Source organism: Hipposideros armiger, unplaced genomic scaffold (genome assembly GCF_001890085.2).
Source record: "Hipposideros armiger isolate ML-2016 unplaced genomic scaffold, ASM189008v1 scaffold_833, whole genome shotgun sequence".
NCBI lineage: Eukaryota > Metazoa > Chordata > Mammalia > Chiroptera > Hipposideridae > Hipposideros > Hipposideros armiger.
The window spans coordinates 541,299-555,822 of NW_017732183.1; the positions used below are offsets into that span (position 1 = coordinate 541,299).

General features: G+C 52.1%; 2 protein-coding genes across 2 annotated transcripts in view; one reads left to right on the forward strand and one right to left on the reverse strand.

The window, feature by feature from the left end:
* The first annotated feature begins 1,212 nt into the window (after positions 1-1,212).
* Positions 1,213-7,513, forward strand: TMEM37 (transmembrane protein 37). Its single transcript, XM_019629246.1, has 2 exons — positions 1,213-1,339; positions 5,760-7,513. Exons 1-2 carry the CDS (start codon positions 1,319-1,321, stop codon positions 6,330-6,332), a joined length of 594 nt encoding a protein of 197 aa, XP_019484791.1. The 5' UTR covers positions 1,213-1,318; the 3' UTR covers positions 6,333-7,513.
* Positions 7,514-8,400: 887 nt separating this feature from the next.
* Positions 8,401-14,524, reverse strand: part of SCTR (secretin receptor) — a 28,762-nt gene continuing 22,638 nt past the window's right edge. Inside the window, exons 8-10 of the mRNA XM_019629250.1 lie at positions 14,232-14,358; positions 10,270-10,311; positions 8,401-9,152 (exon numbers count right to left, since the gene is read on the reverse strand). Coding sequence (XP_019484795.1) covers positions 8,982-9,152; positions 10,270-10,311; positions 14,232-14,358 — 340 coding nt within the window. The 3' untranslated portion in view covers positions 8,401-8,981. The remainder of the gene's footprint in view (positions 9,153-10,269; positions 10,312-14,231; positions 14,359-14,524) is intronic.

Here is a 14,524-nt window from a genome sequence, read left to right on the forward strand (position 1 = left end):
CCAGTTAAGTCCTGTCCTGGTTCTCCATTGGTTCCAATGGGAGGCTGAGGGCATGGCACTCACGTGGCTGGGCCTGAGGACTGGGTTTAAGGATTTTACAGGGTCTCTGGCAGGCATGGAATCCGATAAACATCTAACCGGGAGATGGACAGACAACTGTAACTTTCCCCCTTTTCCACATGGCTCTTGGGGGAAAAGAGAAATGCAGTTATTTTGACTGTCCTTGGGTAAAGTCACAGGGTAGCTGTCTGTCTGCCTGCCTGCCTGCCTGCCTGCCTGCCTGCCTGCGTGAAATAATTCAATTTAGCCCATCTAGTTAAGGACAAAGGGGACCTTGCTTTATGTAAGCAAACTACCCCCTCACCAACTCACTTCCTTACAACTGAGATGGGAGGTTTGGGTCTTACCTGGAAATTACTGCGGTTGGACCCACCTGCCTAGTTCCACCCCTTTTAGGTGTAGGGACTTTATGCGCTGCCTCCTGGAGAACCCAGCACCATCAAAAGTCGAAGAACAATGACTTTTGTTTTGTCATAGTTGCCTTTTTGATGGTCGCTGAGGAGGACACGAGGAGAGCGTGTTTGTACATCCCCCCTTTCGGGGAGAGAAAACTGACCCAAGGATTGCTCAGAAGTTTCCACTAAGTTCACCCTTGCCGAGGGCTTCGCAAGACCCCGACCTTTCACAAATATGATCTCATTATTAACCATGGCTCAGAGACGTAAACTAGCAGCCTAAGGTCACAGAGCGGGTGGTGAAGACAGCCGAGCCGGGGCGCGTGCCTCTTCTCTCTGGACCCTGCCGATGCTGGACTCAACAAGCTGGGGCTGGAACCGAATTCTCCGGCCCTTCCGCCGGCGCCGTCTGGCCCTCAAAGAACCTGCACCCCAGGCGAAGTCGTCTCGGAGGTTCGGTAGCGAGGGAGTGACTCCGGGCGTCAGCCGGGTCAGCCCTCCCCCTGGTGCCCGATCCTCCTCCCTCGGACCCGGAGTACCTTACCCCTAGGAGCCGGGTCCTCGCACCTTCCCCACGAGCCCGGCCCTTCCCCCGTGCCCGCCCTCCCCCTCTTTCCCCGGGGGCTCCTCCCGGCCGCCCTGCTGACTCAGCGTAAACCGAGCTGCGTACAGTGGCGAGACAGGCGGAGCCGGCCCCGGGGTTAATCCCTCCGCTTTGAATGCTGCCTCCCTTCCCCTGGTCCCGCCCGCCCGGCAGCCGCCCCGCTCCGCCCCCCCGGGAGAAGTCCCAAGACCGACGCCGGCGGCCGCAGCGGAGCGGCGGGAGGGAGCGAGGCGGGAGCGTGGCCGAGCCCCGGTGCAGCATGACTGCCATCACCGTGCAGGTAGCCCCGAGGCCCCCAGCGGGCCGAGGTCTGCCCCACCATGGGGGAAGGAAGGGGTTTCGCAGGAGAAGGAGAGCGATTTCCAGCCGCAGGCCTTGGCTGGGGTTCGGGAGGTGGGGGGGAGTGCCCGGCCGTGCTTGCACCCTGCTGTTAGCCTGGGGGCTCCGAGAACTGTGGGCAGGAAGCAACTTGGGGGCGTCCGCCCCCAACGGCGCTCCTGAGGCGCCGTGTGCTTCGGGTTCCGCTCGCTATCCTGCAAGCCCTCGAGGCTCCCAAACTTCTTTTTATGATTCTCTTTGGGGTCAGCAGTGCCCATCGGTTAGGTTCACCAGAGGTGTCCCTTCTTTTTAAAAAGGAGGTGCGTTTGGGGTGGAGGCTGGACAGAATACACTTGCAAAGTGAGGCTCGCCTTAATGTAACCTGAGGATGCGTCTCGGGGGGGCCAGAATTTTCTTGGGTGCGAGTAAGAGACCATCTCCCCTCCCCAAAACTGCGTTTGGGGTGCTGGGCCAGGGGATGGATTCTCTGGGGCGCGCGGACGCCTCGGAGAAAAGGCTCTAGTGAGGGAAGCAGCCCGCAATCCCTTAGTTTTGGTTTCTCCTTAGGGGTGGTGCAAGATATTTGTGTCGGCTGAGAACCCACCCATTCCTACCCGCTCTCCTCGGGCGTGCTGCTCACCCAGTGGAAGTCAGTGGGTGGCGGCACTACCCCGCGGGCTAGCTTCCTTTACGCGGAGGCATCCCACCAGCTCGCCTTCCCCAGAGTGCCGACTGGATTGTCCGGACGAGTAGAGAGGCTCCTTGACTTTGCACACAAGTGTTGAGACCCCCACAACACTGACTTGGGTAGATACTTCTGTGCCCATTTTATAGCTGTGGTAACTGAGGTTTGTAGGTGAAGTAACTTGTCCATGATACTTACGTCAGATAAGCTACAGAATCGAGATTCAAAATCAGAACTTGGCTCCAAATCTTACTCGATCTTTAGGCCTTTCCGGAACAGTAAAACCCCAGCCACAGGCTACCCACCCAAACCTCTTCTAGCCAGGACACAGCTGCTGGGGTGAGTTTGGGGGTGGGGAACGGGATGCGGCAAGTTCCTCCTCTTTGTTCTGGGGCAGAATTTTGAGTCATGACAAGGCAGCCTCCTGGGACAGGCCTTGGGAAGAAGGGGACAGGACAGCGAGGAGGATGGGACCGGGTGTGGTCTCTCCCCTTCAGGAGCTTACTGTCCAGTTGGGGAGAGCGGTTTGTAAACAAGGATTTAGAAGAGGTATGGGGAAGTGAGTGCTAAATTAAGAGGTGCAAAAAGTTAGGGGCGGGGCTAAGGGGGAGGTGATCTTTGTGCTGGGGTCGGAGGGCTAGGCAGACTGGAGCAAGGAAAGCCGAGTGGTTAGTGGAGGAAGAGGAGGAAGGAGGAGAAGGCCTGCTGGGGGAGATGAGGCAAAGCCCAGTGGCTCTACTCTGAGGTGAGGGCGCTGTGCTTGCGTGACAGTAGTCCCTGCTGCTTAGGAGCACTTAACCTTGGTGCCTGGGACTGTTCTAAGTACTTGGGGTGATAACTCATTTCAGCCCCACAATCACAGGCGGTAGGTCCCGTCCGTTATCGCCATTGATGATAGGTGAGGAAAGGGGAAAGAGAGGATAACTTGCCAGAGGTCAAACACAGCTAAAAAGCAGGCTGGCTGGCTCCTGGGACCGCACTGGGGTCATGCAGGCAGGCCAGCTCACTGCTCAAGGGATGGTGGCAGGCCAACTCTGTAGGAAGCTACTTAAGAAATTTCCTGCTAATGATGATGAAGGACTGACCTGGGCCAGAGCAGAGTGGGGAGTGAGTGGGAGGGGGGCAAATAGGGGGACTGTGTTGGGGATGTGGAGAATGAGTATGAGGAGCCAAAGTGCCTACTTGAGTATTAATGGGACAGATGGGGACCTGAGTTATAGATAAGACCTTGGCATGGGACTCAGTGGCCCAGGAGTGTCAAGTGACACTGTTCTATGGGTCACTAGAAATCATTTATTCTGGCTTACAGATAAAGAAAGGAAAACATTTGCTCTTTTTTAGCAGAGGAAGTCAAGGCCCTAAGAGATTAAAGTGACTTGCCCACAGTCATACAGTTGAAGGCTGGCAGTCAGGGGTAAGACTCAATTGCCTTTACCGCAGGCCATCCACTTACCATGCTGCTGCCCAGCTGCCCTCCAGGAAAGGATTTCAGGTTTTGGATCACTGAAAACTAGTGGAGGTGCCAGAAGCTGGGGTGTGGTGCCAGGTGGTTTGGAATAAAGACTCCAATATGCATTATTATTGTTACTAATACTATTAATAGCTCTGGTGAAGTGGAAGCTGTTCATATGCCTAGCAATTTTATATACATGATCTCATTTAATCCTTGGGAGTTTTATGGGTGGTCAGTTTAAACGAAGTCCTGTTTTGCAGCGGGAGAGGATAAAATGAAGTGACATCAGCTGTCTTTCTGATCTTGGATATCTGAGGACCTGGGGAGTAAAGTCCAGCCAGTGCTCAGGGACAGGTGGAGCTGACGAAGGGACAGGACGTGCCTGTTCTCCAGACAGCATGATATCTAGGGCCAGAAGGTTTCTGGGTCCTGTGTTATTAGGACTTGCTCTCTGTATCTGGGACTCTCCCATCCTAGGACCTTATCAACCTCTAGGGGTGTTGTAATTTCACCAGGTGCCTTTATGGCTACTGCTTTTCTGCAGGGGTGATCCATTTAATAGATGGGAGAACAGGGGCCAAAGGGGTTACGAAACCACCCAAGGGCAAGGGCCTTTAATGGTTTGTAGACACAGAGGTTTCAAAGTTTCCTTGGTTTTTTTTTTCTTAGCAGTAGAGCTGGTTTTTTAATGCTTTCCAATACAGATTCCTAGATTCCCACTGTCTCCAGCAGGTAACAGGGATCTGCTGTAGTGGGAGTGAGGAAGGGGCCTGGAGCTGGCCGTCTCAGCTTCCCTTACTCCTCTGCTTCAGCACCTGGAAGCCCCTCTAGGAAGCAAGGGGACAGTCTGAGAACCACAGCCCAGACTCCTGGCCAGGTGCTCTTTACAGCAGCACCCCAGGCTGCTTTTTTCTTAGGATCTGAGTTGGAGTCCTGACCCCTTGGTTATCCCTTTGTACTCTAATCCTTTTCCTCACCATTAATATTGAGCCCCTAACACCATGGCCCTCTACTTGGGAGGTCCTAGTCCGTGCTTACTGTCTGGATGCATCCTTCCCCCTCCCCCCCATCCCCCTAAAGAAGCTGATAGAACAGTCTGGTTAGCACATCTGGGAGAGGCTAAGCCAGACTGCAGGGCAAGGTGCAGACATCACTTTCAGTACAAAGGAAAACAAGTTAATAAAACAGAGGCCTGGACACTGTGGAAAGTGCAGAACCAGCTGGGTGGGAATCAGAGAAAACTGGACGTGTACTGGGGAAGTCCTAGGGAGAGAGGGAGACTCAACCATGTATTACGTTCCAGTGATTTTTTACAACCCTCACAACCTTCCAGGCAGTTTTCTTGTTTTGCTTACAAAGAAACCCAGGCAGCCTGCAAGGTCAAGGTCACACTAACCAGGCCAGATTTTCTGAATTCAGAAGGGACTAGGATTTGCTGGTCATTAGAATTTGGATTTCTTTTTTTTTAAAGATTTTATTGGGAAATTGGGGAAGGGGAACAGCATTGGGGAATCGGGGAAGGGAAACAGACAAGTTGTTGTCCTTTTGTTCTTCAGTCTAGTTGTGGAGGACGTCGCTTCATTGGCCCATGTTGGTATTATCATTGCACTCTTCCTGGGTGAGGCAGATCAGTCACCGGTCACTGAATGGCTGCTCATGGCGGCTCTTGGTAGCTCACGCTGGCTGCCGGCCACTCACGGTAGCTTACATCAGCCCACTGCAGCTCCACTGCAGCCTACGCCATTGCCAGTGACTTATGGCAGCCCAGCTCCAGGTCAAGCTGTTGTTCACCATCTTAGCTGTAGAAGGTGCAGCATCACTGGCCCTCATGTGGGATCCAAACCGGGGCCCTGGTGCTCAGAGCTGGCGTCCCAAGCCAACTCAACCAATGTGCCACTGGGCCGGTCCATGGATTTCTTACTCATTAAGAAGATCATTAAAGAAAGGTCAGGGAACTCTTCAGGCCTGATGAATAACTGGATAGTCAGTGCTTATAGGTGTTGAATGGAGGACAGGGAACAAGTAGAACGGGGGGGGGGGAAGGGCTCCCCAAGGAAGGTGCTGAAAGATAAGGAGGAGCTGGGAGGAAGCTGGGAGTAAAGGCGGCATTCCAGCTTCACTGGAGACGGCAGCAGAAAACATGGCTGTGGGAAGGTGGAAGGCATGTTTAGGGTCTTCCCTAAAGAGGGTAGATGGGGTGTGGCAGGGCCCTCTCTGACATGCAACCTCTGTGGTATCTTCCAGACCCAGAGGCTGCTGGGCCAAAGGAGGCCCCATCGGTCCTTCTCTGAATCCTTCATCCGAACCCTCATCATCGTGTGTGCTGCGCTGGCTGTGGTCCTCTCCTCTGTCTCCATCTGTGATGGCCACTGGCTCCTGGCTGAGGACCGCCTCTTTGGGCTGTGGCACTTCTGTACCACCTCCAACCAGACTGGGCCACATTGCCTCAGAGACCTGAGGCAAGCCCATGTGCCGGGGCTGGCAGTGGGCATGGTCCTGGTCCGCAGCGGGGGTGCCTTGGCCGTGGTGGTCGCCATTTTTGGCCTGGAGCTCCTCATGGTATCCCAGGTGTGTGAGGACCTCCACTCACGGCGCAAGTGGGTCCTGGGCTCCATCTTCCTCCTCATCTCATTCGTCCTATCCTCCATGGGCCTTTTGGCCTTTGTGATCCTCCTCCGGAATCAGGTCACGCTCATCGGCTTCACCCTGATGTTCTGGTGCCAGTTCACTGCCTCCTTCCTCTTTTTCTTGAACGCCACCAGTGGCCTTCACATCAACAGCATCACCCATCCCTGGGGCCAACCAAGGAAATTTTAGCCCCTCCCCAACTTCCCACCCCTCACCCCCAAGGATGTATGGTTCGACAAGAAAGTGTGGTCAAGATGGGACTTTTCCAACCTGTGACCTTTGGTGGGCATAACGGTGGGACAATGACCTTGAAACTGCTGCCTCTTGGCCAACAATCTGGGTGGTTGGCCAGAAACGACCCAGGGGCCTTTGCAGCTGGTCTGCAGGGCCAGAGGCCAGGAGGGTGCCTCAGTACAAGGAGCTGCGCAGGCTTAGCCATTATTAGGATGTAGAAGAACACATTTGAAAATGCTGTCTTGAATCCTTCCTGGACAGGAATAGATTTGGAAGCAGCTCTGGGGACTGGTACCTGCGCTAGCTGTACAGCCATGTGCTGTTCACACCTGTTTTATGGCTCTGTGCTGGGATATGAGCTGTGGGGTCTTTAGGGCCTGCTGGGGTTGCTAAGAGTGGATCTTTCTTCCAGCTAAGTGTGTCCAATCAGGGTCTAGGACTTCCACCCGCTCAAAGGGCCTGTCCGCACATTTCCCTGCTTTAGCTTTGGTCATGCCAGGGAGGCAAAGGTCAGGATTCTCTCAGAATTTCTTGCACATAGTAGGTTTTCAAACCATTTGACTTGATTCAATTCCTGGAACCCCATAATCCCTGGGTAACTCTAGCTTCCAGCAACTGGCTATCCCATCTTTGAGAAGAGTTATTGAGGAAGCCTTCCAGGAAGGTCCACCTGACTTCTAATGCACAGCCCTCCCTGAGATGAGTGTGCGTGTCCATCTTTGATGAGGATCAGATGGCCTTAGGGTACCATTTTTGATCCTAGAACACATTTCAAAGAGCACATGTCTGGATCTGTGGACCTGGGGTAATGATTAATAACCATCCTGGGGAAAAGTGCCGGTGAAGGGGACCAGGAATCAGTGATTTCCATCCTTGCCAGAAGATCAGGGTTTTTGTGCACTAACTTGCCCCATTTCCAGTCCCTTTTTTTCTCTCAGCCCATTTCATTCTATACTAGCCCCTTCCTGCTCCCCCACCTGATGAATTCGGGTCTTCCCTGATTCATTCTGGCTGCCACTGATTGCATGAGTTTTTGGTCTCTGCCCTGCTCTTGTCACAGCAGGCCCCCACTTCTGAGCTGGGCTGGGTGCCTATACCTACCTCTTGTGATTTTTTAAAAAACTTCTATTCCAAAACGCAGAGTCTGTGGACATGGCTTGAGAAAGGTGTTGTGGACCAATTGGTGTTTTGGAGAGCAGAGCTCATCAACCATATAGACTGGGTTCTTAGCCCTGGAAGTGGGTACCCGGCCTTCTCACCAGGAGCAGTCTGCAAGGGGCAAAGGGTGACCTTGTCTCTGCAGGGGAGAGGTGCAGCGGTAGGGAGCTAGGGCCTAGAGAAGGATAGTACTTGTCCAGGGTCACCCAAAACCAGGACTAGACCTGGGCCCGCCCAACAGCAAGATGCTTTATGCTGGGGGAGGAATTCTCCACTCTGACCAGATTTCATTCCCCTGAGCACTGGAAGGTTTTGTTTTGTAAAAGGGTTCAAATATTGAATCCTCTTTATTCCTTACAAGGCTGGCAGGGAGGGAATGTTACGATTTAAGGGAACTGAGACCCAGAGAGGAAAGGGTGAGATTAAAATCCCCAATGGGGCAGGGAGACAGGCCCTGTAAAATACAACCTCGGAACATGGGGATTTGAGACCAAAAGCCCCGGATTGGACTTTGCCACTCCTTTGTCCGGTAGCTTTGGCAAGTCACAGGACCTTGGTGAGCCTGTTTCCCTTCTGTCAAATGAGATCATGCCCCATCCCCTGCTGTACCTGCCTTGGGGGCTGTGAATAATTGAGAGCGGTAAGAACAGAGGGACACCTCAGACCCCACTACAGTTACTAAAGGATGAGCTGGGGGTCCTGGGGCTCTCCTGGCCTCCACTGGGACTTGAACAGCGGTTCTCAACCTTTCATAGGGGTCGCCTAAGACCATCGGAAAACACATATTTTCGATGGTCTTAGGAACCGAGACACCGCTCTTCTATCCGTCTCCAGGCCCACATGCAAATACGCCCACATACGAGTGCCCGGCGACCCCTGTGAAAGGGTCGTTCGACCCCCAAAGGGGTCGCGACCCACAGGCTGAGAACCGCTGCTCTAGGATGAGAGCTACTTGACAGGTGAGGAGCGCGGAGGTTCCATCTAGGGCCAAGAGCCTCCATTTCTCATGTTTTCTGAGATTCTAAGCTTGTCCCTGAAAACTGGAGCGGGGATCAGAGAAGCCCCTTCTACAGAAAGGGGTAGGGGAGTGGGCTAGAGCATCCTCCCTCACCTATGTCTGAAAGGCAAAAAGACTGACAAACACTGAGACCAACTCTCATCCCAGCTACCATTCATTTCCCTGCTCCCTTCTGGGCCCCCTGAACTGCTCTTCCCAGAAGAACACAACAGACCTAAATCCCAGGCCCCCACTACCCATGGTGCTCCAAGTCCCATCTGTTCAGTTCTGAGTTTTCACTGCACCCCCACCCCAAGGTCTGGAGGAGGGGTGTTGTTTATCATAGGAGAAAGCATACAGTGTCTGCCGGGAAGACAGACTGTCCTGCAACAGTGTCCTGCCCTCTCAGGACCTGGCTTGGCCTCTGTCCGTGGCCCTGCTCCAGCCTCTCAGATGACGCTGGCCCTGCAGGTGCCCCGGCTCGGCTCCGAGGGGCTGACCGAGGTGCCATGGGTGAGGCCGCTGGTGCCGTTGCTGAAGGAGGAGCTGAGGGCCACGGGGCGCAGTGGGAGCTCGTGGAGGTGCCACTGCCGCCACTTCTTCTGAACCTCCAGCTGTACCTGGCCCCAGAAATCAGCCATTATCCCAAGAGGGAAGAACAAAAAGGACCTGGTGCCCAGAGTCCTGCTCACCACCCCTCCCCCCCCCCCCCCGGACTCCGCATGAGCCCTGTCACTCTTGCCCAGCGGTCATGCCTTCCCCTCTCCTGCTGGCCACCCAGATTGACTGATTCCAGCCTGATGTCCAGTAGGAATTGGGAGCCCTCTCCTCTGGGCATGAATCACCCACAATCTCACTACTGTGTCGGGAAGAAGGGGCTTGCGGTTGTTTTAAAAACTCCAGAATTCTAACCTCCAGATTGACACATTGCCATGAAGCCACCCTAGCTTAGAATTCATCTGGGAGCCAGGGAGCTGGTGTTGGTCAATTTCCCTCACAATCCCCAGCTATAGCTGCAAAACCTTTGAGGCTAGGCTTGAGGACTGATTTTTGGAAGTCATCAGAAGCTGTTCCCATTCACCATTCATGTGTGGTGAACCAGATAGATGGTCAGCAGTCTCAGAAAGGCATTACTTGTGTGCAATGCTGTGTTCAGCTAATGATTGCCCAGCTTCTGTGTGCCAGGAACCTTGTGTCCTGACCCAAATGCTCTGGACAATGGCAGAGGCCTCAAGGTAAGTGTGCAGACCCCCAAAGAGTCATTTGGGGATCTCTGAGGGTTGAGTTGGCAGACATGTTATCTGAGTCATTCATTATACAGATGGGAAGACTGAGGCCCAGAGAAGGGCAGTGACCGAGGTCACCTGTCCAAGCAGCAGAGCAGTCAGGAGCCTGGGTTCTGGTTGGGGAGCCTACACTTTCCTCCATTTCCTGAACTTCCCAAGGATAAGAATCACCTGGAGCACGTGTTATAAAACATTTGCAGGCTCCAATCCAGACCATTTTTGCTGAATTAGAAACGAGGGAGGGAGGGGCCCAGCAATCGTTTTATCAAGCTCTCTCCATGTGGTTCTGTTGCTCCGTTGAAGTGAGCTCAGACTCCTAGAAGATGCCCAAGCCAACAGGCCCCAGCCTCTCCTCCCCCTCCCCACCTCCCATGCCCCTTCCCAGGTAGCTCCCTCAGCCAGCATCCAGCGGCGGCGAGGGAGCTTATCCAGGCAACCCAAGCACACTCACCTCCCCGTTGAGGAAGCAGTAGAGGATTGCCACCACCAGGCCCTGCAGAGGCAGCAGAGGCAGCAGGGGTTAGCGTAGATACTCCTGCGCCAGCCTCCCTCTCAGTTCTTTAATCACCAGATCCAGGCTCACTCACCCACCACAGGAAGTATAGCAGAGCCTTCCCACACCTCAGAGGGGGTTGGGCTACCTCTTCTGAGCCCCACACAGTGTCCCCGGGCTGTGCTGGCATCAGACAGCTCCTTGGGGTAAGAACAGGGTCCCATTCATGTGTTCCCAGTGTCTAGCGTTGACCTTGCATGCACGTGGTGTCAGTAACATTAAAGGCTGCTAACTCAGGCCATGGGGAAGGCAAGTCACCTGAATTAGTAAGGTGGGGCCACTGGGAGAAGTAGGGAGTCGAGCCAGCCCACTCCAGGAGGATGGGTTGGGGCCAGCCCATGTGAGCCCCTGAACCCTAAGTGGGTTCATTTTCAAGATAAGCTGGAACTCTGGGATGTTTAAACATGGACAACTATTCATACTGGAAAATAGAAGTGTGAATGTGTGGTCAGAACAATATGTGCAGGTCCTGGCCTCCCTGCTTATTGGACAGGTGAATGCATCTCCCTGGTCAGGGGCCTCGGGGCTATTTTGATTTGTGTTCCTGGCATGGTGGGCGTCTGTGCTTATCAGGACACTCCCTCATTGGTATCTCCTGTTTTCCTCATGGTGCCCTCTGGGATCCTGGCATGGATCAGGGTAGGAATTACAGTCTGGGATGCAGAATTTGAGCCTAAGAGGCCTGCACGGAACCATGAGCTGTGAGCAGGGTCTCTGCAGTGCAAATACCCTGCTTACCTACTCAGGGACGCACCTTGGACCAGCCTGCTCTTCCTTATAGGCCCTAGCCTCAGGCTACCCCAGTTGGTGAGCACCTCACCCCTCAGAGGCCTGGGGGCCACAGCTTGGACCTCAGGTAGCCTGACCCTTTTCCCTAGTCCCATCCAGGCCTGCCCTTAACTACTACATTGGAAAGGACCCCAAAGAGCAATGAGCCAGCTTGTCTATGGTGGGCTTAATATGTATGACTGCTCAGGGGTATTGGCATTTAACAAGACTCAGTGACAAAACTATTGGGCTGTCAGAAAAGTCATGACGTATTTTTTCTGTTTTTCGTTGCAAAAATGCATCATGACTTTTCCGACAGCCCAATAAAATGGCTGAATTGAAGCATAGCTTGGCCTGCATAATTGTGGGCTTCTGGGTTCCAGGTGCTTCATTTAATCCTTACCAAAGCCCCAGGAGGATCCCCTTCACAGGTGAGGGAACTGTCACAAGGGTTTGGGCAGGACAGGAGCTGTTTGTGCTTGGTCCAGAGCTGCCAGCCAAGGTTGTTGCCTGTGTCATGGCCCAGGATTGCCTGGGCCTCAAGGATCCAGGGACACATTTTCACTGTTCAGGTGAGGACAGGAGCCCTGAGTGAGGGAAAGGTAGACGTGCCCCAGGTATAGCTAGGAAAGGCCTCACAGCCAGCAACTTGAAGAAACTCCACAGTTTTTATACAATCATTAAAAATGAAGCATTTAAAGAATTTTAGTGACATGGAGAAATGTTCACAGTGGGCATGATAGGGAATTAAACAAGCAGGATATAGAACCATACGCGACCCCTGTTACATGTGTGGGCACTCTGTGTCTTCCTGGATAGAAACGAGACTTAGAAGTAAACACACCAACATCTTAACAGAAGCGATTCCTGGATTATGAGATTAATGGGTGAATTTTTAAACTTTTCCTTATTTCCCAAATTTCCTTCAATAAGCTAGTATTTCTATAACCAGAAAGAGCTAAAAACTTTAGTTTTTAAAATATGTGCCGTGATAATGGTATGTGGCCCTGTGTGTGTTCTTCATTAAGCCCATCTTAGAAATACTAAAATAGTTACATGTGAAAGAAAATGATGTCTTGATCGACCTAAAATGGTGGTGGATGGGGTGGAGGGAGCTGATGGGGATGGAGATGAAACAGGAGAGGCCATTGGGAATGGCTACTTGGGTTCACTAGACCATTCGCTTTTGTATGTGGGAGAAATTTTCCATAATACAAATTTAAAGTATATATTATATAATAAATGTATAACATCGTAAAATGATATGTCTATGAACAAAGGCCTTTTTTTTTTAAAAACACTCTTAAATGTCCTTTTTTTGGTAAACATTTCTGTGGGAACATTAGGAAAGTGCTTTTGGTTTTCTCTCAACAAGCCGTTTCCCCAGAGAAGCCAAATGGCCTTGGCAGGGGTAGTCCACCGCCCCAACCGCAAGCCCCTGCTCCAGAGGACCGGAAGTCCCCATCCACACACGGAGGCAGACCTGGGTGTCCATGGTCTCAAAGAGGTCACTATCCACTTTGTCAGCTGGGTCAAAGCCTTCTGCCCCTCTGGACCTGGAACCCCCACCTGCTAAAAGGGCCACCGTGAGCCCTGTTTCCCCACACGTTACAAGGGCAGTGGGCACAAAAGCTCCCAGGCCCAGAGAAAAAGAATCCTGGATTGCACAAGAGGCTGGGTTTTCTGGAGGTCTGAGGGGCTCTGGGCAGAAGAGAGGCTCAGAGGAGGGCAGAGGGGACAGCCCTGGTGGATCTGAAGGCATGGGTCAGAGCAAGACTTGACTCCACTCAATAAGGTGTTCCCAAGTGATGTGTCTTCCCTGGAACCTGAGAGTGACAGAATGCCCCTGGCCATGCCCACCCTGAACAGAACTCTGGGAATGAGGGAGGCTCTGAGCCCCCACCCTGAGGCTGAGGCCAGCCTGGTGAGGTGGACTCTGCAAGATGATCAACCTTGTTGAGGGCAGGCTGGCTTCTTTAGAAAAACCCACTGGGAAAAATTTATCTCAGGCCCCAAAGCCTGTCTATAATCACAAGGCTTTCCCTGGGAACTAGCTTGTTTTCATCCATGGATATTGCAAATCTTGAAACAGACTGTGTTTCTGTCTTTGCTTTGGCTGTGGGGAAGCTCTAATCAAATTCATGACCCACGTCTCCCACCTTTATAGGACTTGATCAAATTTGCTTCTGTGTATGAACTCTTTTGGCTTGATTTTCTTTTTTCACTGATCCCTCATCTACTTATTATTTCTCTGTATATTTTTCCTGAAAGCGACATCACTTTATTTTTGGAAGGAGACAGCTTTGAGTAAATAAATAACCTTGTGAAGTTTGGGATTCATGTTAAGAGGCCCTTCTGTCTAAACATCTTTACTATTTTTTTTTTTAACCTCACAACATCTTGTTGAATAAGTAGGTAGGTGACTTTTCCCCTAACTTTTTTTCTTTTCTTTTAAGTTGGTTTTTATTTTTAATAAGTTGTGTATGCACACAGTTTCAAAGAGTCAAATGATTCTTGTCACACACACACACAAAAATAACCTCCTCTGACACCCGCCACCCCCATTTCCTGTTCCTTAGAGGCAACTATTTGGAACTTTCTTAACTGATTCTAAATAACATGCTGATGCTGCTACTTCTGGATTTTTCTGTTTGGGGCATTTTTATGGACTTCCCAGTATGAACATGAGACTATTATTCTTTTAAACACCCTCCCATCCCACTCCCACAATGCTCATCTTCCTGCCCCACTTTTTGATGGCTCAGCCATAGCCCTGTTGAGAGCTGTACAATAGCGTGTAGGGTTACTTTTATTTTTTGTTTTCCCTGAAGTCAGTCTCTCCTTAGATTTATCTTCTACTTCCATTTGTCTGGGGGGGGGGGAGGCAGAACTTGGGTTCCTTCAAGGTCACACAGGACAGTGAAGTCCTGCCCCTGCTTCTCTTGTGTCTCTGCCAAATGAGGCGTCTGCCTTCCCAAACCACACTGCAGAACTCTTCCGGGAAGATGTGACTTGCTATCTCTATGGCCTCCATGTTTCTCCAAGGAAAGAGAGAACTCTTTTCACCGTAAGTCATAGTCCCTGAAACTTACCTGGAATGAGCCAAGGGCCAATTCAAAAAACAGCTGGATCTCCATGGCATCATCCGGAGAGAAGGCGAAGACGATATAGTGGACTCCAAAGAGAGGGATCAGCAGAAGGGTGGACTTGGCCAGGCGCCTGGGAATAGAGAAATGCTGCAGTCTTTTGCCCCCTCCCCTACCCATGGGCTCAGGGCTCCACACACCCCATCTCTTGCCTGATTGCAGAAGGCTTTGCAGCAGTGTCCCCAAACTTTTCTGTTCTTACTTTTTATTTTGGAAATATTCCCACGTACCCATCACCC

Excerpts from the sequence above, each read along its gene's own strand:
- TMEM37 (XM_019629246.1), top strand. The coding sequence starts at position 1,319 with ATGACTGCCATCACCGTGCAG. Across the intron at positions 1,340-5,759 it reads TGACTGCCATCACCGTGCAG|ACCCAGAGGCTGCTGGGCCA; the intron begins GTAGCCCCGAGG and ends GGTATCTTCCAG.